Below are 21,834 nucleotides of genomic sequence, written 5' to 3'. Positions count from 1 at the left end.
CCTGACCCCAGCTAATCAAAGACATTCACCTTCTAAATCCTTCCCACAGCCCAAACAAATCCTGATTCAAGTAAATGTGCTGGGATGCATGCATGCTGCTGACTGGCTGCCTGATACCATCAGCCTTCCACCATGACTGATTGTGTTGCTGCATGCTGGTCAGGCATGGCCTTCCGCCCCCTTGTTGTGCTCAGCACAGCAGCACTTTGCTATCCCCGTAGGCTTTGGAATGACCAAGCTATCATTACCACTGGCAGTTTCATGCTGAAAGAGCTAAAGTGTAACGCTCTGTAGAAAATCCTTTTGTATACCCAGCTTAGCACATGGGCCTCACCCTAAAGTACTCTAGCTGAGAGAAGCCAGTTCCAGGACCCCACGAAATGGGCCTCCGCCTCCAGAATTTTCTTAGGAGAGGTGCTGTTCAGACTCTGATTTAAGTCTCTGAGGGTGAAATATGGTTAAAGTATTGGTAAAGACCTGAAAGACCCAAGGGGAGTAGAGGCAGGTGTCTGAAGGAACTTCCAGGGGCTGGTTTAGTTCTGTTATTAACAAAGGCATTAGGGCACAGACCTTTACTCCCAGCACTTGGGAGACAGAGGCAGGCAGATCACTATTAGTTGAAATCTAGCCTGGTCTACAAAGTGAGTTCCAGGACAGCCAAATAAGACCCTGTCTCAGAACTGGACCAAGCTCAAGTTTATTTTCTCTCAGTGCTGGGCTGAACTCTCTCAGGTGAACCTCATACATGCCTGTCAAGCCCCTTACCACTGAGCTGTATTCCCTGTCCCTTTTTTTTGCTTTCTATTTTGGGACAGGGTCTCATGTTTCTCAGGCTGGCTTTTTACTTGTTATTTCTCTTGTCTCAGCTTGCCAAGTTGCCAGGATTACAGACCTGCACCACCAGACGTGGTTTATTAGGTACAGCTTCTGAAATGTGTTAGCAGATTCTGGAGGTGGAGCCTGGTTACATGAACAGTTATTAGTTGCTATTACTGCAACGAGTCAAACAAGTCACTTTGTCCCCTGTGTGCTCTTGCAATAAACATCCATTTTATTCTAAGTATATTTTATTTGGCAAGACCCCTTGTATCCAGTGCTGCTCCTTGGTTGTAAAGAAATGAGGCAACAATACACGAGGCTTGATCCTGAACTGTTTCTCAGCTGGCACATGGTGGCTTTGTGTTTTAAGTTCTCCTTTCCTAAAATAACAGAAGCAACAACCATCAAGATTTATATCACTCCACAAACCTGTGCTGGAGAACTCTTTGAAAATTTTTTTTAAATATCAAAGCTAAGGTAGCCCCCCCACTCCCCAAGGTATTGTCTCATTGAGTAGCTCTTTTTTGCTTGGGACTCACTATGTAGACTCACTATGCTGACCTTGAGTTCAGAGGTCCTCCTGCATCTGTCTCCCAAGTTATGGGAATAAAGGTGTGTACCAGGGAATGGAGATGGCTCTGCAGTGTTGGGTTTGATTCCCAGCACACACATGGGGGCTTACAACCATCTGTAACTCTTCCCAGGGGATCAGATGCCCTCTTCTGGCCTCTGCAGGCACTGCTTACCCACTGTGTACAGACATACAGGGAGACAAAGCACCCAGATACCTATCTAAACGAGGTGGGGTGGGGAAATACACCAAGATGCCCAGACCATGGTCAAACCTTTAAATCCTATTAAGCAGAAAGTTCTTAGGTTCTGTGATGAGAGTGGATTGCAGGTGGATGGCTGTTTGGCCTCACATCCTGCCATGTCATTAACTGTGTGATGTTAGACATGCTACTTAACTTCTCAGTGCCTTGGGCCAAAGGCTAAGTAAGGTTGGAGCCAGCATCATGTCTTTGGGAGGATTGGGATGTACATGTTTTAGTGAAGACAGAATGGACTAATCTGGGTACACTTGACAAACATTTGACAAAAAAGGCCTGGAATGAAGGAAACCCTCAGTGAACAGCAGCTGTTAGTAGAGTGGCTGGATTCATGGGTGACACTGGGCAGGGACCAGGGCACTAATTCTTGTGTTGGACTTTGATTTGTTTTAGGGTCCCGGATTGCAAGCTGGCTGCCGAGTTTTTCAGTTGAGGTGATGCACACTACCAACATTCTTGGCATCACACAGGCAAGCAACTCACAGCTAAATGCCATGGTAAGAACTTAGAACTGCTTAATATTAGAAGTAGTGAGTGGGTGGGAGGGCATGAGTAGATCTGGGCACATGCATAGTGTGTAAGACTTTGCTGATTTCTCCCTTACCTAGTAGGACAGCAAAGTTTTCAGGAAGCATGTCCATTTCTTTTCCCTCCTCCTTCCCTTTCTCTTCTCCCTCCTCTCCCCTCCATCTTGCACAAGAGATTGAATCCAGGGCCTTGCATTGCTGAGCATGCATGCACAAAGGAGCTTTACGCTTGCTGTGTCTTTCAAGAAGGGTGGTTTCTGGTTGGTGAGGCAGCTTATGGACACAGCAAGCTAACATGGGTGGCGATGAGTGAGTGCTTAGGTTGTAAGGCAGGCAGCTGAAACAATTCTGAAAACTTGCTTTCATTTTACTTCTGTGGCAGATAATCTGACTTTAGTGTGCACCACTAGGTTTGCTTAGCTGTAATCTAAGCCTACACTGAGACGAAGTGATCTAAGCAAAACAAGTGAACAATGTAAAATTGTATAAGAACTATCACTCTTTCTGTATTTTTCTAAAGCTGTGAATTTGAGATAGGATCTCCTGTCTGACATGGAACTCTATGTAGAACAGGCCTGCCTCTTCCCCCTGAGTGTTGGAACCAAAGGCATGTGCCACTATATCTGGCCAGCCTTAATTTCTCTATTGAAAAAGTTCGTGCTGAAAGTCTGTCTCTGTGACTGGACTGTACTCAGCTTAGCAATTGCAGTGCCATCAAGGCAGACATTCTTCTCAAGAAGGATGGTTTGTGTGTAAGACTCAAAGGTTAACAAGATAGTTGTTGATATATAAGAAACAGCTGCTAAGGCTGTGAAGTGAGGATGTATTGGGAATTCACAGGTTGCCTTGTTAGCAGATTGAGGTTCATAGCAAACTTCAAGGGACAGTACAGAGATTTCTCATATGTGAGAAATCTTCTGCTACATGTGAATGTACAGTAAGGTAAAGCCGTCATTACAGTACTATTCAAAGTATTTTTCATTGCCCTAAAAGTGCTGTATGCTTGGCCTCATTCATTTTCATAGATTTGTTTTTCTGGAATGTCAGACAGTTGGCTTTGGCCCACTAATTTGTATATAGGATTCCTCCATGCCTTATAAATCATTAGCTCATTTTTGAACACTGAATTATATGCCGTTATCTGGATATATATTTCATTAACTCATATACCTGGCCTTTCTGAGATCATCACCGTGGTAGGCATGGCTGCTCTGGAATGGGTGGCTCAGTGTGGTCAAGGAGAGCTTGTGGCAGGTCCCAGCCTGTGATAGCTGCATGCCAGGAGGTATGAGCCTCCTGAGAGGGAGTTGGTTTAAAATATTAGGCAGGCTCTAGTTCTTCTGTAGTTATTTGAGTGGTCTGAAACAGACTGTTTTTAACACAATCAATTTACTGGAACTATGCATTTTTAATTAAAATTTTTAACTGACTGAATTTTCTGGTAGAAAGCTTTAGTCCATTAAAAAGAATCCAGCTTTTTTTTTTTTTTAACTTGGAGTGGAGAGCTGGGAAAGGAGGGAATTTCACTTGCTTGTTAGAGACTCTTCCCACTTAGCTTTGGTTTGATTGGGTTAAAAATGTTCCACTTCACAAACAGTAAGGGATCTGCAATGATAAGGAGTCTTGAAGCTTTCTGGGCACTGAACATCTTGCCATTGACTGGCGCTTTCAAGCCCCGGTGCTGTCTTCATGCAGTTTGTGATGTTCTGCTTTTTTGAAGCTAACACCCCAGCAGAATTTTATCATCCTAAAGTAGTTGTCTCTTCTGCTCCTTCCCTCCCATTTTTTTCTCTGTTTCTTTTTCTCTCACTCTTGTTTTTTCTCTTACTCTGTATATTATAGATTTTTTTGTACGCTAGAAACCTAGAATGTAAGCATTTATAAAATAAATATATATGTGTAAAACACAAGCATGCACACACACAAAATAGGTTTTTAAAATTTATATATTTATTCACTTTACATACCAGTCTTAGCTCTTCCTCTCTTCCCAGTCTCACCTTCCCTCTTCCCCGTACCCATCCCAGCACATCAGGTCACATCAGCACTGAGTGCCTCTTCCCCTGTGGTCTGATGAGGCAGTCCTGCCAGGGGGAGGTGATTGAAAAGCAGGCAATAGACTCCATGTCAGAGACAGTGCCTGCTCCCCTTTCTAGAGGACCCACATGTTGGCCTAGCTACCCATCATCTACATAGGACATACAGGTTTTCTACCAGAGTCCGTGTGGGCAGTGAGTGCTTAGGCATTTGTGTGTACCTCCTGTGAACACATGCCTAAAGCTCTGACATGAACCTAGAGTATAGTTTGAAAGCTATAGTTCTGAGGAAGTACTAGATACTCTCATAATCCTGCTATGTACAAGGGTTGGTCTTGAATTTGTATAGATCCCTCTGCCTCTGGCTAGAAAATTGCATTTTTTAAAGTAAAAAAAAAATAGTTTCATGTGTGAATACTCTACCTAAAAATTTATATCTTTTTAATTGTTTTTTCTAAGGTACAGTATAATTTGCACATAGTAAGAATGTGCTCTGGTTAATCTCAAGTTTAACAGGTCTCACCCCAGTCATGATTCAGAGTGGATTTCATCTTCCTTTCTGTGGTTCCAAGGCCCTTTGAAAAGTCACTTTCTTCCCATCCAGGGCCTCATGCATGCTAGACAATGCTCCCCTGTGCAGCACTCCCGCCTTATGAATTGATTTTCTTTCCATCTACTTCTGCCTGTTGCCGTATATCATCTAAATGGAATCATAGTCTCGCTTTTTTCATGTTTGTTGCATAGTGGATATGAATACTACACAGGCTATCTGAACATCTAACTTGAAAATGTTCCTTTTAACATACAACACATATAGGTAAATACTGGTACACATAATCCAGTAATAAATAAATCTTTAAAACTATCCCAAACAGAAGATTCTACTTGTGCCTGTCTTTGAATTTCCCTAGACTTCTGTCTGCTCTTTATTTTGGAATTGATGCTGACCCAGAGGTCTGCTACCCTGGAACACTAATGAGACAGAGGTGTGCAGGTGATGTGCTGAGCCACAGTGGCCTTTACCTGTGCTTTCAAGATAGAGTGTCAACCTCTGTGTCTAGGGCCTGCCATGCACACTGACCTTTGAATGCTGCTAAGTTACTGTTGCTGTGGTTTCTTTGTTTTCCTCTAGGCTCATCAGATTCAAGAGATGTTCCCCCAAGTCCCATACCACCTTGTACTCCAGGACCTCCAGATGACACGCTCCGTGGAAATAACAACAGACAACATCTTAGAAGGACGGATTCAAGTACCTTTTCCCACACAGGTAGAACTGGGACTTTTAGATGTGACAAATGTATTTTGTTTCTACAAACATTTAATCCTAACATCTATATATTATTTATGATTTAAAGAAGGTTTTCTATAAATTCCACTTTGTTCAAATCCTGAATGAGAATAGATCCACCAAAGATAGAGATAACTTGAGTAATTTTTGTACAAAAACAAACCCCTGCCCTTATGTAGCTCTATAAGGGGACACTTTTGGCTCCTGTCAAAGGTCAACATTGATTTCTATCAAGAGCAAAAAATGAATTAGGTTCTGCTTTTTCCACAGTCTGTCACAACTAAAGCAGCTGCTGGCAGGGAGTATGTGGATGAGTGAGATTGTGGTCCAGTCTTGCAAATATCTTTTGTAGACATAGATGGGAGGGGCGAACATGGGGCTGTGGTTTATGGATCCCTGGCACTAGGGAATGAGGCTGAATGTACATTACACATCTCTGAGGCTTGGGCTTTGGACTTTAAAAGGTCAGAGTTCCTGTCTCATCACTGGCCTCCGATGGGCATAAGAAGGTATGACAAAATAGAACCTTTAGTAACACTGAGGAAGTTACATATGGCCGGGTAATAATCTAGAAATCTGTCAAGAAAATTAAAAGATGACACTCTTTTGAAGTGTGTGGCCTTTATAGTCAGCTGGGCCAAGGTGCTAGCTATAGTCCCTCGGGTCTCAGCTCTCTGACCTGATGTTAGCTGCCTGACTAACAGAGTTTCCTCCTGTGGCCAGATAGAGTTGTCAGCGAAACACATAAGGTGCCTGGCAGACGTGGAGTTAAGTGTTCATACCAGAAGGGATGTCTGTGGGCAGGACCTAGAGCAGCCCTAACCTTGAGAGTAACTGCAGTGCCTGCTTCATAGTGCATTAGGAAGGTTAATGAGAAAACCATAAACAGTGCTTACTTGGTGCTGGCCTCCGTCATTGTTCTCATTGTGCAATTGCAGTTATTGAATGGGAAGCTGATGTGGAGCCATTTGCTAACCACTCTCAAGCATGGGCCTGTGGGTCGTTTGTCTAACCCTTCAAGTCATGAGCTGTGTTGAGAGCTATTGCCTGGTCCTCTGTGTTCTGGGTTTTCCCTTTGCCTGTTGCATCATTCTGAATGACTGCTGTGTTTTCTTTCAGCGGTCAGATAGCCTGAGACCTGCACTGAACAGCCCAGTGGAAAGGCCCAGCACTGATCAGGAAGAGGGAGAAGCCTCCGTGCAGGTAAGCTTAGCTCACCAGGAGCCATGGACTCTAGAAGCTCAGTGTGGTCCTGTGTGTTAGGACTCCCACCTTGCTGCTGTCAGCAACAGCTTCAGGAAGGAACTGTTTATTTTGTTTTGTTTTGTTTTTTAAAGATTTATTATGTTTACAGTGCCAGGCCAGAAGACGGCCTCGGATGTCTTTATAGATGGTTATAAGCCACCATGTGGTTGCTGGGAATTTGCACTTAGGACCTCTGGAAGAGGAGACAGTGTTCTTACCTTTGAGTTATCTTTCCAGCCCCGGAACTATTTATTTTGACTGATAGTTTGAGAGGCCTTCAGTCTGTCACAAAGGGGAAGGCGTGGTGGAATAGTTGAGTTTATGTTGACAGGATCTTGTGATGGAAGAGATATTATACATCATCATCACAGACTAGGAAACAGGGAGCAAGGCAGGAATTGGGCGGGTGTCAGCTTGGAAGGTCTTCACTAGTAACTTTTGCCTGATAGTCTCTACTGTTACAGAGTTAGATTTTTCATATTCAGGTGTATGATTGGAGCAGGCCATGGTACTGTGTTCCTGTACTTTCAGTACTCAGGACTGTGAGCTGGAGAATCAGAAGTTTAGAGCCAGCCTATAGTGTCTGTTTTCTGTCTCAGAAAACAGACAAAGCCATGATTGGACTGTGCATCCAATCCAATTGCATGGCTTCTAAAAGGGGGTAGATTTCTACATTTTTGGATTTTTGACAGTTAGCAGAATTGTGAACATGAGGCTGCCTTGGGGCCATGATGAGCAGGAGCATCATGTTTGAATTGTCTTCATTCCCCAAGTGTTTTCAGAGTTAGCATGAAGGATTCTGAAGAAGAATTTTTAGTGAAATCAAAGCTAGGAATTTATAGTAACTTTGGAAATGCAAAGATGGGTAGGACCATCTCTGATTGAGCAGATTGATTATATTTGCTTAATTAATTGTACATACCTTTTGCCTTCTGTTTATATCTAAAACTCAATGTCAGTACTGTAAAGATACACGTGGAGTCACTGGTTCCCTTTATTTATCTCTTTCTCTTCCATTCTAGCCTGGCTTAGTAGTAGTGTCATTTGCTCCATGAGTCTGTCCACATGTCCCAGCCAGTGAGCGAGACTAGCAGTGAGGACATGGCAAGGCAGGGCTGAGGCAGTCCACGTGGGCTTTGCTTTGCTATCTTTTTTCTTGTCCTCTACTGACTAGCTGCTCTTTTTAGCCCCTGGGATGTTTAGAATGAAGTTTTATGACTGTGTTTCTATATTGATGTTAGTTCGTACTGCCCTAAATAGTACCAGAAACATCACATGTACTTGGTTTGCATTTGTGTTGGCCCTTATGACCACCTCTGAGAAATCAGATCAGCTTCCAAGTGATCCTTTGGGGCAAGGTCTGTGTTCGGCAGCATTAGGCTGGTTCTTTGCTACATGGCTGTCACGTGAGCTCTGGGATGTGTGCTGCATGGTGTCATCAGGTGTCACACTTTCTTCCATCATGGCCCCCATCCCTTTTTGTGTTTGCTTCAGCCAGTTTCTTTTAGACTTTAAAGCTGTCATCATCAGTGCCTTGAGTTCCAGCAGATATGAATGAGGCTGTCCTCATAGCAGTCTTGTCTTCATTTTTTATTTCTTTCTTAATGGTTGAATAAGATCTTTTATCCCTCTTAATGGATAATCCCTTCTTAGTAAGACAAGGTCTTACTAAGAACAGGAACCTAGTACAGACTTACTGTGTGACCAAGTTCCATATGGCTGTTTTAATGCCCACTTTGGGGCTTGGCTGAAGGCAAAGAGGCATAAGGATTGGGAAAAGTTCCCACAGTGGAAACACTCCTATGACATAGCCTCAGCTTTGTTGCAGCCTAGAGGTGGGTGATAGGCTGGCTTTGGCCACGTGAGTGTGTCTGGGAGAAGAAGCCAAGATTGCTCCTGCTTAAGGGTGTTTGGATACCTAGGCAGGGCCTTGGCTTTTTGGAGCTTTAGCCAAAACCAAGAAAGTCTTTTTGATGCCCTTAAAACACATAATCTGCTGAATGTTTTCACAAAATGTTCTGTTTTGACTCTTTTCAACTCGAGGCCATATATTTCATGCAATTGGTGAGATGTGTTTAAATTCTTAAGCAGTTGGTAGAATTGAAAAGAAAATGTTTGGAGTGCAGTTTACTTTGTTCTATTCCAAGAGTGCAATTTGGAAGTGCACAGTGTGTTTCTCATACTGCAGCTACTTAGAGCCGCCATATACATACTTGACTTGCAGTTACTTGCGCCACTAACAGCAGCCATGAGTCTTAACATCAGGGAAGCAGTGACAGCTGGCTTGCCTCCCCAGAGCCCAGAAGAAGCCTGCTTCTGCTTCCTCTCTGGCAGAAGGCCCCTGTGATCCAGCAGAGGCTTGGCAGAGGTGCACTGGCAAGGGAGGAGACTGCCTGGGAGGGATAGGCCTGTGCTAACAGCTGCCTCTCTGTCCAGACGGAGCGTGTACCCCTGGACCTCAGTCCTCGACTAGAGGAGACCTTGGACTTCAGTGAGGTAGAAGTGGAGCCCAGTGAGGTGGAAGACTTTGAGGCCCGGGGGAGCCGCTTCTCCAAGTCTGCTGACGAGAGACAGCGCATGCTAGTCCAGCGCAAGGATGACCTCCTGCAGCAGGCTCGGAAGTGAGTTGATTCTCCAGCCCTAGTTGGCGTAAATAAGTTATAGGGCAGATGGCATTGGGTTGCCCACATGTTCGTTCTCAGCCCTATCCTTGAATTCTCTCTCCCCTTTTGCTCTAAGAAGGAGCACTGTTAACCCATGTGACAGACACAGGCAAGAAACTGATTCCTGCGATGGCTAATCCTACCAGGGCCTATGAGCTGCCTTTAAGACTGCTCCTAACTGCCTTGCCGTGGGTCAGCAGTGTGAACAGAACACTTGGGTTCCATGGGTTTCCTCACAGCTGGTGGCAGCTGGGGCATGTGGTGGATAGAAGCTTATTTCTGTTCTTGAGGAGAAGGCCAGTATTGTTCATCCAAGTGGGTTTTGTCCCTTGCACAGACCTGTTGCTGTAAGACCCCATGCTTGACTGTGGAATAGGGGTAGGCAGAGGAGAGAGAGTTGAACTCTCCCTGATAGTCTTCCTGGGAATTAGGCTTATCCACTGAGATGTCTGTACTGTGTTCTTCACTCCTTCCCTTTCATCCTTCTATTCTCTCTCTCATTCTTTCTCTTTCTCTCTCTCTTGAACACAGGCCTCACATGCTGAGCAAGTGCCCTGCTGCTGAGCTGTGCTGTACCTAACTCAGCCCGTGGGCAAGGGTGTTTTTATAATGTGATGATCTTGAGTGACAGCTTTTGTGAAGGCCTTTGTGGAGAAGGGGAAACTTTCACAGCAGCATTCTGCATGTCTTCCTGTTTCCCATCTTTCTGGCCTTTTCATTTTTTACAGGCGGTTCTTGAACAAAAGTTCTGAAGATGACACAGCCTCAGAGAGACTCCTCCCTTCTGAAGGCACGTCCTCTGACCCCGTGACTCTGCGCCGGAGGATGCTGGCAGCGGCTGCTGAGCGGAGACTTCAGAGGCAGCAGACAACCTAGTGCTTCCTCACCTTCCTCGGCTTCCTGCACAGCCCTACCTACCAGAAGAGGCCTGTCCCGGTTTTGCCTGCTGTGTGGAGACCTGTGACTGCATTGCTGCTGCATAAAGCATGTGGTCTTAATAGTGTGTGGACAGCTGACAAATTTAATCCTTTGTAATACTTTCTATGTGACATTTCTCTTCTCCTTAGAAACACTGCACATTTTAACTCTAGGCACGGCCTCTTCCGGTGTTGACTGGACTTCTTGGGAGTGGGGGGCAAGCAAGAGGAAGTGGCCACTTGGTCACTCACCTGCCTGCAGTGGGTAGTTTGAATTTATTTTGATATAAGCCACAACATGTGTCTTTAGTGCCATAGCTGGAAGGAAGCAGAGATCCTGGGGACAGTGTATTACAGCAGCCAGGAGGTGCACAGCAGGAGCCTGACTCTACACCATGGCAGGGTATCCTGTTGTGCATGCTTAGGGAAGAAGCATCCAGTGTTCCAGAAGCCAGTCCCACGGGCTCCTGGGCCTCTGGAGGCCTCATGTATAAAGAACTGATTGGGTAGCTGGAGTAGAAAGAGAAAGCTCAGGGCTGCAGAATGAGGAGACCCTTTTCTGCCCTCAATATTCAGGACCGATCTGAGCCCCAATCCATGGCTGGCTTCATTTCCTTCACTATGGTGCTCCTGCGTCACATAAGCTTGCTCCCATGGCTGCTGCCTTTCTCTTACCACTCCCTGCTTTAGCATGGAGAGGGGTTGAGAATAGCAAGCATTGGTTATGGTTTTGGTTCCTTGGTCAACCCAGTTAGGCTAAGCTAAACATATGGGTTTGATACTCGGAAAAGTGGGCCCTGCAAAGCAGGGATGTTTCAGAGGACATTGCTGAAGAAAAGCCTTTTGAATCTTTATACCCTGGAGCCCATCATTTCCCTGCTTTAGTTCCTGTGGGTCTCATTAAACAGAAAGGGAAGATGTTGAATAATCCACATGCTCAGGCAGACTTGGTCCCAGATTTTCTCAAATTTTCCATGTAAGGATTTGAAACAAGCAATCATAGGTTAATAGTTTATGTTCCATTGGATTAAGTTTTTTTTTTTAAGTGTTTCAAAACAGTTTTATTGTAGTCCATTTGGGAAGAATCCAGTATTATCTAAAATTATTGGCAAAGTTAAATGTATTTTACATACCTGAAAGTTTTTAGAACGTTGACAAGTAATTGAAGAAAGGGTAATAGGTGAATAGGCAAAGATAATTTATTTCAACAAATCTTTCAAAAGCCTTACCTTGAACTGCTGTTAGCTAAATTCCTGTGGGTTTTTTTGTTTCTGGTTTTTTTGTTTTTTGCTGAGAGGACAGCGACTTGTTTTTATTGTAAAGCAACAATAATAAAAAGCAGTCTCTTGTAGTGTGCTTTGTGTTGCTGGAAGCTGAGGCAGCACTCTTCCAAGGGGCCATTGGAATCCCCTTTTGTGTCTGCAGTTTGGGCTGGGGTGTTTTCTAATCCTTTTAAATTAGGGTTGGGGGAAGCAGTTTGTTTCTCCCTGTGTTTGATTTGGAGGCGGCAGCACTGAGCTTGTCTGCCTGGTATTCTTTCCGTGCTGCACATGAAAATAAAGGTGAAGCTAATTCCACATATTCTAACAGTGAAGCTGTGGGAAGGTGGAAACTGCTTGCAGTTAGTTTCAGAGGGTCTAGAAACATTGTAGAATAATGAGCAGATATAAGCGGAAGTGCCTGAACGTGGCTTAAGTTGGTTCAGGGAGAAAAAAAATCCCAAGTTCATGCTTGGATTTGCTCCCTCTGTAGGTAGCTTGGGTTAAAGGGAAGCTGGTAGAGAAGTATCTGGATAGTGAAGGCTTCCCGCTTTCATTACTTGAGGACAATGGGCAGGGGCTAAGTAAAGATCCCACGCATCCATTGCTCCCGCTGTCCGCTGGCAGCCAGGTCAGTGGGCCTTCCCACTCCGCTCTAGAGCAGCAGAGTTGTCCTATGACCAGTTGGTCATAGTTAATTTTTGTTTTCTTGGGTCTTTAGTTTCCCTCTAAAATGTGAGGCTTGCTGTAGCGGAGAATGGCCGTGCGCTAGCACTGGTGTTGCTGTAGCTCTTGGGCGCTCAGGGAGCTGCAGAGGGTTCTTCAGTTTGCAGCCAGCAGCCTTGGGGAAGGGATCGGAGAGCTTTTTGGGAGCCAGGCGCACACAAATGGGAGGCTGGTTAGAGTTGTGTCCACCTTCTGTGGAAGGCTCTGTCCTACCTGAAGATTCATCTCCCTCTTCTGCTTTCTGTTAGGTTTTAAAGTGGTTCTAACCCTGGCTGTGTTTGTTTTTAAGTAATGTGTAGGTTCTGCCCCGTGCTCATACTAACCATTCCACTCCCTAGTCTTTCTAAAAACTGCTTCCAGACCTTTCTCTTAATAAGACAGTGCTGGGATGTAACCTATTAGTGGGAGACTTGCCTAGCATGCATGGTGTCCTACATTTCTTGACTAGCACCAGGAGAAACAGAAAAATAAGATTAAAATAAAACATTGGCTTTTATCTGTCTGAAAAATCCACTTGCAGGTTGGAAAGTTGGGAAAGAACTCCCTAGCATGTAAATAACTCATTTTGAGAGAAATTCAGCCCTGTCAGTAACAGGTCATGTTCTTTGGTCTTCTGTTGGCATCTTGGTCTATTCTGTGATACAGCAGTCAAGGTGTAGACAACCTGGGGTAAAGGGAGGGATAGGGAAAACACTGGAAAGGGAGTATGGCTTGGCAGATGGGCCTTCAGGGCATGCCTGCATGTATAACAGCAGGGACTGTTAGCTTTGGTAAGCAGTGTTGTCCTTGCTCAACACACACTGTGCTGGATTCAAATTACCAAAGGCATGTGCCATGAGTCAGGGAAAGGCTTTCTCGAGCTGAGGATTTCCATGCGGGGTGTGCTGTTTGAAAAGGATGTCACAAATAGACCTAAGATTCTCCCATGCGCTGCAGACAGAGCCGTTAACGGCTTGCCTAATGGCTGGCATGTAGTGTGAGGCATTTGGTGGGCCCAGTCTCCAGCCATTTGCTAGTACTGATGAAAATCCATGTAGTTCCGAGTGAGCCCAACAGCTGGAGAGCTCAGATTCTGAGAGTCAGGCTGTGTTGTGCTTCCCATGTGTTCTGTCTGCTCAGCTCCCTGTACCCAGCTGCCTGGGACAAGCAAAGCTGAAGGAAACCTTGAGAGTCTGGGCTGAGCTTGCCCTTGGTCTCAAAGTGCACTGGTGTGCAGAAGGAGGGACAGTGGCTTCTTGGAAGCACCTGTTTTTCTATTGGAGGGAAAACCCTGGGGACAGAAGACAGCAGGTGGTATGGCTTGTTTGCCCTCTGATTTCCCTGCCCAGTCTCAGGCCACCAGGAACACAAAATCAGCTGAGCTGGAGAAGTTACAGCTGACAAGGTGTGTATGTATGTGTGTGTGAGAGAGAGAGGCCGAGGGACTGATGGGAGAGAGAAAGGAGGGGAGGAGAGAGAAAAGACAGAGACACTAGGTGGTTTGAACTGGCTCTCCTTGGTGACGAAATGCTGAGGGACCTGGAAAATCCTGGGGAGAGATTCTTTAACCACCAACCCTCCCAGGGTGTGAGTGTCTCCTTTTCTGTTGAGCGAAGCCCATCCCAGGAAACCGTCATCTAGAAGGCAGAAGGTGAGACTTGGGTACAGACAAACATTCTCTTTATTGAGCTACACATGAATCCATTAGAGAAGGAGGCTGGCAGTGTCAGGTGTCACAGAAACCTCACCGTTGGGAATAGAAAGGCTTACAAAGACCTGTGGGCTTTTTAATATTTTTTTTTCCTTTTTTTTTTTTTTTTTCAAGTTTTCTGTATTTTTAAATTTTTGTGTTTTGTCTTTTTGCCTCCTTTATTGAAATGGCTGTGACTGGTCTTCAGCAAATACAGTCGTAAAAGTGAAACTGTGAACAGGTCTGGGGTTAGATACTTGTCAAGTAGAAATGACATAGGACTGATCATGAAAACTGTGGCTTTAATGTAAACACTACATTCCATCTTTTAAAATTTTTTTTTGTTTTTCTTCCACCTTGTGATATTTAAAAACTTTATTTTTTGTTCTTTTTATCTGCAGCACAAACATCCCAACATGAGAGAGAGAGAACACAGGTCACTGGAACAGAGGAGAGGTGGAAGAGGGGAACACATGAGGGAGGGAGGGCTTCTGCCCAAGGCTGTGATGTTAAAGGGTAAACAAAACACACCCCACAACCCCATTCCCCAGACACCCCTAGAGCTGGTCAGGTATACAATGGGAAGTGCTCATTAGGACAAGAAAACCCAAAAAGTCACAGCAACACAAAGGGAGTCTAGGGAGGGGCAGCGTGACTTGCTTCTACGGGGCTGGATTTCTATAGATGATGAGTGTTCTCTGTGGCAGCTACCCGCCAGAGCTGTGCTTTTTCTATGAGAACTTGGAGTGCGTGTGTTTGGGGTTGCGTGGCTGGGCAGGGCAGAGCTGCCACTGCCTGGTGGTTTATGAGGTGTCTAGGCAGCCAACAGGCATTTGGGGGTAGGAGGGAACGTGTTCAATGGCTGCTGGCCTTCTAGGAAGCCTGGCCTGGTGTGTTCCCACTAGCCATGGGCGGCACAGAAGCCCTCGGAGACAGCTGGCCCAGCACTGCTGCTGTGTGCCAGCCCCAATTCAATCTGAGATGGGGAGGGTGTGGAGAATGATGTGTATGTTTTTTTTTTCTTTTTTATTTCAAAATAAAAGGAAATATGGATGAAGTGATGAATCTTCCTTTTTTTTTTTTTTTAAAGCTACAAAGCACATGAGAAATGTATTTTTTTTTTAAACCCTTTCAAGTTCTAAATGTATAGACTCAACTAAAACCGTATTCTACAGCATTCTACAGAAATACACAGCCGTCAGTCACTCTGGGGTCGTAGGTTAGACAGGGGCTTGGTACAGAAAGGCTGTGTGTCTTACAAAGGCCAAAGGTCATGCTACCAGGAGTTCAACATCAACAGCAAAGAGTCCATGAAGCAGTCTGTAGAGAGAGAGATAGGGGCCAGTCTGACCATTTTCTTTGACTTTAAAAAAACCAACCAACCAACAAACCTAGAACATTTAGCTAGCGCAGGGGCAGGGTCCAGTGGGGACCCCTTAGAAGCGAAGCCTATCCCTGCCTGATAGCTTGCTTCTGGCCTGGTCCGCCAGTCCAGCCCTCCCCAGACCACTCACATCTCATCCACGGGCCCTCTTTGAGGGAGTCTGGCTTCAACTCAGCAGGCCAGGTTTGGGCAATGGCTCATGTGTTCCCTCCTCTCAACTATTTGAAAAAGCAGCCCAGGTCTCCCAGCTCTCTATTTTTTTCCCTGTTCCCATGAATAAAGAAAACTCAGGAGACAGTGGATTGATCGGAACAATGATTCTTCTAAATTCTTGAAATAAACAACCACCACCCAAAAGAGAAGGGTCCTTAGACTTTTCTGTGTGGATATAGGGTAGGGGGATGTTTCGGGTGTTGGCCATTTCTTAAATGGTTTTGGACTCGGGCAGGAAGGAGCAGGGCAGAACTGAGCAGGTAGCCTCATGGTAGGGTGCAGAGGGAGACAGCTGGACAGATCCAGGTCTCCCTCTGCCCGCCCTGCTCGTAGCCCTGGGGCTGTTCAGGGGAAGGATTCCCAACCCAGGCTCCCACCATGCCCTGTGTGAGTGTGTGTGCACGCCCATGTGTGCGTGCTCATGTGCTGTCCCAGGAAAACTGATGAGCTAGGGATGGTGGTCAGTTCTGGCCACAGCTCTTTTGAGTATTAACTAAAAACATTTTTTCTAATATATACTTGTGTATAGATAAGGTTTTTGTTATGCCTCTTTAAAGTTTATTTACCAACTTGCACTGATTAGTGGTGCGTGCGTGTGTGTTTGTGTGTGTGTGTGTGTGTGTGTGTGTGTACACATGTACGCAAGCTGTTCTGTGAGTGCTGGAATCATTACCAAATAGGTTGCTATACAGGACAAGAGGTCAGTACAAGCCACAGCCCCGGAGATTGTTGGCAATGATGATGTCGGTGACGGCGTCGAATACCACCTGGATATTATTCGTGTCTGTGGCACAAGTCATGTGACAATAAATTTCTTTGTTGGGGGAGCGGTTTTTGCTTTCAAACTGTGTTTGGATGTAGGCAGCTGCATCTTCATAGGTGTTGGAGCCTGTAGGAAGATAGAGAGGAACAGGCAAGAGGCCCGAGTGAGAGCTGGGGTGGGCGAGATGGTCAGGAGACAAATCAGGGGGTGCGAGATAAGAAGGAACAGCGGTAGTTTCACACTCATTCTCCAGGGTAAGACAGCTAAAACCCACGAAAGGTGCGGCCTACCTTGGCTCCTCTCTCCTCAGGCCTTTATGCACTGTGTTTGTATTGGATGTGCATGCTGGCTCGGGGAAGAGCAGTGGCCACCAACGATCTCATTTGTACTAGATTAACAAATCTAGATCAAGTACCTCTCCATGGTGGAAAGCTGAAAGCTAAACCACCTCCATGATTTTTTTTAAATTTAGTTGTATGTGTGTTCACATGCATGTATGTTTGTACAGCACATGCATGCTTTTGTCTGCAGAGGCCAGGAGAGGATGTTGGGTTCCCTGGAACTGGCATTACAGACAGTTGCGAGCTGCCATGTAGATGCTGGAAACCAAACCTAGGTTTTCTGGGAGAGTAGCAGGTGCTCTTAACCACTGGGCCATCTTCCCAGCCCATTTGACTTTTAAGATTGATTTTGACATGTGTATGTACATGGGCCTGTATGAGTCTACGCACATGTGAGTGCACATGCCTGTAGGAGCCAGAAGAGGGCATTAGATCCACTGGAGATGAAATTACAGGTAGCTGTGCACCTCCTGGTGTGTGCTAGGAACTGAGCACTCTTAACCACTGAGCCATCTCCAGCTCCAGCCCTGCAGTTCTAATAAGCTTGTAAATAAAGCCTAGGAAGGAGTAGCAGCAGGAGGTGCCCTTGTGGTACTTTAGGTGTGGTGGGCACCGAGCCAGCCTGTGCTCTATCTGTATGTAGTAGGTCCTTCTGAGAGGGCCCTCCGTGGGCTGTGGCATCACTAGGAAGTCTCAGTTCTTGGGTAAATAGCCAAGACAAGGGAACAATGAGAAGCTTAAAGGATGTCATCATGTGAGATACCCACTGGGCTCCTTGTAGCCCCAAACAATTCCTTCGGTGTCTTGATTCAGGCAGTCTGGGTGGGGATAACAGAGCATATCTGTGGGTGGTACGAGGAATTTTCCGACCAGCTACAGTCCAAGTGCTTGTGGATCTGCCCTGTAGGCACCCTTTAGTTGAATACCATATAATATAGACCACAGCAAAAGTTTGGGAAAGCCCCATATCCCTCGGCCTAGTACAGAAACAGCGCAACGGTATTCTGGGGGAGTGTGAACACTGCCTTGTCGGCAGGGGCGTGGCTCACTGGAGGCACTAGATGGCAAGGACTTCCTTTCCTTCAGGAACAGAAGAAAGCAGCTCTAGGCCGGCATCCCAGGCTGGTGCTGAGCCACTGTGAAGGCTGAGGGGTGGGGCAGCCCTCGGTGGGGTCAGGGTTAGCTGCCTCCACCCATCATTCACGGAGCTAGTCAGGGCAGAAGCACGTTCAGCGCTGAGCTACAGCAAAGCCTCCAGAGAGCAGGGAGTGGTGGAGGAGCTTCCCAGATGGAATGCGCCCAGAAGAGCTGGCAGGCTTCCAGGTGGAGGAACAGCCCCATGATGCACCTCTGCTGAGCCTGATGTTCTCACACAGTCCCATGGCTACCCTGAACACTAGGGGCCACCCAGTCTCTCAGACAGCGACCTCCTAACCCTCCCCATCCTTGTTCTGTGTCCTCATAACTCCATATCCCTCGGTAGCACAACATTTCTGACTATTAATTACCCTGTTTCCTTTGCAGGCCCTTGGGGAACTGGGGTGTCCATCACCTACTTCACACTAGTGAACTGACCACTCGGGCAGCATTCATAATGAACCTTGAGACAGAGCCTGAGGCTGTCAAGCCTCCTTACGGAGCCACAATTTTATAAAAAGCTTTGGGATTTGGAAGCTCTTGCTAAGGCAGAGGATGTCAGCAGTGGCTGCCAAAAGATGGCTTCCTTGGCCTTTGGGGGTCTTTTACATTTGCTCTTTCTTCAGAGGGCCCTCCTTGGCTCCCTCAGCCTCTAGTACCATGACAGCAATGAACAGCAGTTACGTAGATGTGCCAACACCTGTCTCTCTCACCAGTCCTCTAGCCACCCTGAGGTGCCATCATAGTCTCCTATGGCACCCAGATAAAAATGGGGTACAGAGGATTAAGTAACTGGCTCCCTCTGTATCTTGTAATTTGCAAGCAGCACAGAGCACCTCAGTATGAGCTGGTGGGCTATTTTGGGCAGTGAGGAAACTGCTACAGTTTAGGAGCCCTTTGGCTGGTTCTGGGGACCTGTGTGGCCCCAGGACCTGGTACCAGTACCACAGGCCAACTGCTGGGCTGTGTCAGTGAGTTCCAGGTGCATGCAACACGTGCCCATTCTTGGAGTACGAGGTACATCCTCTGCCTTTGCAGGGCATTGGTCTTGTTCTCAGCATGATTCTGCTCCAAGGGAACCCTAAAATTGTCCTGTCTCTAGCGGGCTGGGCTGGGCTCTTCCCCTCCAGTGTCCATTTGGAAAGAGCTTTGTTGGCATGGGGCAAGGGATGGGCTCTCTGTGATCCTACACCCCCCCCCCCCATCTACAGAAGAACCACAAAGTGAAAAAAGGCTCAGCAAAGGCAGAATAAGGGCAGGCAAGGGCAGAAGAAGCTTGCAATACATGGAGTGGTTTGTTCTGGGGGTGGGAGGTGGGAGGGGATTGAGAAGGCAGCTTTCATGTGCTTGGGTGAAAGAGAGAAGAGCTGGCATGATGGAGGAAGGTGGGGCAGGTTCAGAACACCTGGTAGCAGAGCCAGGTGCCTGAGCCATACTCACAGGCCACCGCTCTGCTTTTTCCTCTCACGGGAAGGTGGCTGTGCTGGGCCACCGTGGGGAGAGGCATCGAATGAGAATTTGGAAGCTTTTCCTACCAAGTCCCAAGACCTCAGGAGAAAGCAAAGAAATGGCAGTGGTCCTGTCCCTGCTTTGATCCCTGAATCAGTCACTCCTAAATTGTTTGCCGTGACACCTATGGCTTAGGTAAGGCCATTGCCTACTCAGGGACATGTCCACAGTTGCTCAGGTCTCCAGTATACTGACAAGCGCCTGCAGTGGCCCCTTGCTCTCTGTCTGGCCTGCACAGTGCTGCCTAGCAACTGTCCCTGGTGTCTTTGGTGGGGGGGTAGGGGTGGGGTGGGGGAGGGGAGGACTCAGGTCCACCACCAGGACTGGCAGGAATGGAGCTTTCCCCTGCACAGGGCCCTGATAACACCCACCTGGGTATTCAGGAAAGCAGATGGTCAAGGGTGACTTCTTAATCTTCTCGCCAAAGAGGTCTTTCTTGTTGAGGAAGAGAATGATGGAGGTATCGATGAAAAACTTGTTGTTACAGATGGAGTCGAAGAGCATGAGAGACTCGTGCATGCGGTTCTGCAGCCCCGGTGGGGAGGGGAGAGAGCAAGACAGAGAGAGACACACACAGAGACAGGGAAGAGAAGAAGAGAATTAGGTGTAAAGAGAGACTGTGCTCTTCAGCACCCAGGAGGCCATGAACCCCAGGCTCCTCCACGAGGTCAATGTATAAAGCCTACAGTTGGGAACGCATCACTGTGAATCTGATGCTAGCATGCCAAGTACCTGCCATTTTGGGCCAAATGGGAGACTGGCCTGGGAGCCAGCTGTGGCTCTCCGGGTGAGCTGAGGTTAGGGTAGCCAGAATCTGAATGGCAGAGCCCCTAGCCACACACAACCTCTCTAGAAAGTGTGTGGGCATGGCGCTAAACTGGAGCGAGGGAGCTGAGCTTTTCTTTTTGTGTCTGGATCCTTCTCCCTCAGCCCAGTCAGGCGCCCTCATGGGGTGACAGGTGGGAGGGTACACACCAGGAAGGTGTGACTGATACTAGCATCCTTGAGGGTAGTCATCCAAGGAGGGTAGAGGATCATTTCCAGGGATGGGGGCAGGGTATACCTCCCCGTGTTGGGATTAACCAGTCACAACCAGCCCTGCGAGGTCTTAAGCATGGCAGGTATGAATTATTATCTTCTATACAGAAATTTGTCTAGTAAATGGCTGAATGTGATAAGCACCCAAAACAAAGCCTGAGTTTTAGGAGGATGGCCTTTCACCCTAGGCAAGGGTCAATTATTTTACTTTAGGAAGCCAAGCACATTTACCTATTTCTTGCTGTATAGGGGAGCCTGTTGCTCTGCCAGTGAACCTTTCTCTTCCCACAGAGAAGTGGGACGAGACAGCCTCTCCTATTGTCCCACATAGTCTGTTCTAGCTCTGGGCGTCTCACCACCCAGGTCTGGTCCCAAGCTCTGAGCAATCTGCTAGATCCCCCTGGCAAGTAAAGGAAGGGGGACAGAATGGGTGTGGCTGTTGGTGGACGTTGCTGAAGCTCATGGACCTAAGACAGAGAGCAGGAGCTGGGTTAAGTGCTGGCCTAGTGGCCACTCTGCCTTCCGGTCTGAGCAGGAGGATAGGGAAGATTGTAAGGTGACCACTACTGGTCCTTGGAACCCACCTTGCACCAGCATTCTACCTGCCAAATGTCATTTAGCCCTGCCAGCCCATAGGGGACAACACGGCAACACAGTTGTAACTGAAGAACATGGGATATTCCTGGGAGGTGAGTGTGGCTCGGTTGGAGTGCTTGCCTAGCAGGCTGGGGGCTCTGGCTTCCGTCCCCTGCTTTGTAAGAAAACAAAAAGCCCAAAGCCGAGATGCACGCTGGGCCCGGAGCTCCAGTGTGTTTTTTTGTTTTGTTTTTTTGTTTTTGTTTTTCCAGTCAGTGTGGATATCCGGGCCTTTCAAAAAGTAATCAGTGCCATGGCTGACTCCACACCCTGGGGCCAGCCCTGCCTTCCATAGCAGTCTCTCCCAGCCCGTGAGCCCTGTTCTTGGAGCTGATGGTAATGTGGGGTGCATAGCCCAAGTTCTTAGCTGCTTTTCTCATCTCCTGGACTATAGAAGAAAAGGGAGCGCCCCTTGTGTCTGCTGTGAATCACTGGCCGTTGATTCTAGGCAAATCCAATAACCTTCATTTGTATTCTCCAATAAAGCCTCTTGTAATTTGCACAGGTCTCATTTGCCTGTGCTTTCTTGGTGGAATCTATTCAGGGAGGTAGCGCATGTGGACCCATGTTCAGGGTCCAGCGCTGTGACACTGGCAACCAGTGTGTGTCTGGTAGGGAAGCTGAGACCCCAAGGATCTGACAGGGAAAGGCATTCCATCCCAAACGGGCGCCATGTCCTTCAGCTGTTGATGCAAAAACCTCAGTCAGAAGCAAATTCTCAACTCCATCGCACTTGTGTCCCAAGAGCTGCTGAGTCTACAGATGGTGGTAAGGCACAGTGCAGACACTGGGGACTCTGAGGACCAGAAGAAAATCACAGAGGGGTCACCGGTG

The 21,834-nt window shown here is 47.0% G+C and overlaps 2 protein-coding genes across 3 annotated transcripts in view; one reads left to right on the top strand and one right to left on the bottom strand.

Annotated features, from left to right (window-relative positions):
- Positions 1-11,676, top strand: part of Amfr (autocrine motility factor receptor) — a 38,587-nt gene extending 26,911 nt beyond the window's left edge. Inside the window, exons 10-14 of the mRNA XM_055620992.1 lie at positions 2,043-2,146; positions 5,345-5,479; positions 6,620-6,703; positions 9,182-9,366; positions 10,137-11,676. Of these exons, the coding sequence (XP_055476967.1) occupies positions 2,043-2,146; positions 5,345-5,479; positions 6,620-6,703; positions 9,182-9,366; positions 10,137-10,284 (656 nt within the window). The 3' untranslated portion in view covers positions 10,285-11,676. The remainder of the gene's footprint in view (positions 1-2,042; positions 2,147-5,344; positions 5,480-6,619; positions 6,704-9,181; positions 9,367-10,136) is intronic.
- A 2,844-nt stretch (positions 11,677-14,520) lies between these two features.
- Positions 14,521-21,834, bottom strand: part of Gnao1 (G protein subunit alpha o1) — a 158,569-nt gene continuing 151,255 nt past the window's right edge. Inside the window, exons 7-9 of one of the 2 annotated variants that reach the window (XM_055620995.1) lie at positions 19,698-19,851; positions 16,250-16,465; positions 14,521-15,299 (exon numbers count right to left, since the gene is read on the bottom strand). In XM_055620995.1, coding sequence (XP_055476970.1) covers positions 16,278-16,465; positions 19,698-19,851 — 342 coding nt within the window. In that variant the 3' untranslated portion in view covers positions 14,521-15,299; positions 16,250-16,277. Of the gene's footprint in view, positions 16,466-19,697; positions 19,852-21,834 lie in introns of both variants that reach the window. The other variant, XM_055620994.1, reaches the window with a different exon arrangement.

This window comes from Psammomys obesus, unplaced genomic scaffold (assembly GCF_907164565.1).
Source record: "Psammomys obesus unplaced genomic scaffold, mPsaObe1.curated_primary_1811, whole genome shotgun sequence".
NCBI lineage: Eukaryota > Metazoa > Chordata > Mammalia > Rodentia > Muridae > Psammomys > Psammomys obesus.
The sequence above is the reverse complement of the archived record's forward strand: the minus strand, read 5'-3'. Positions and strand labels throughout refer to the sequence as shown.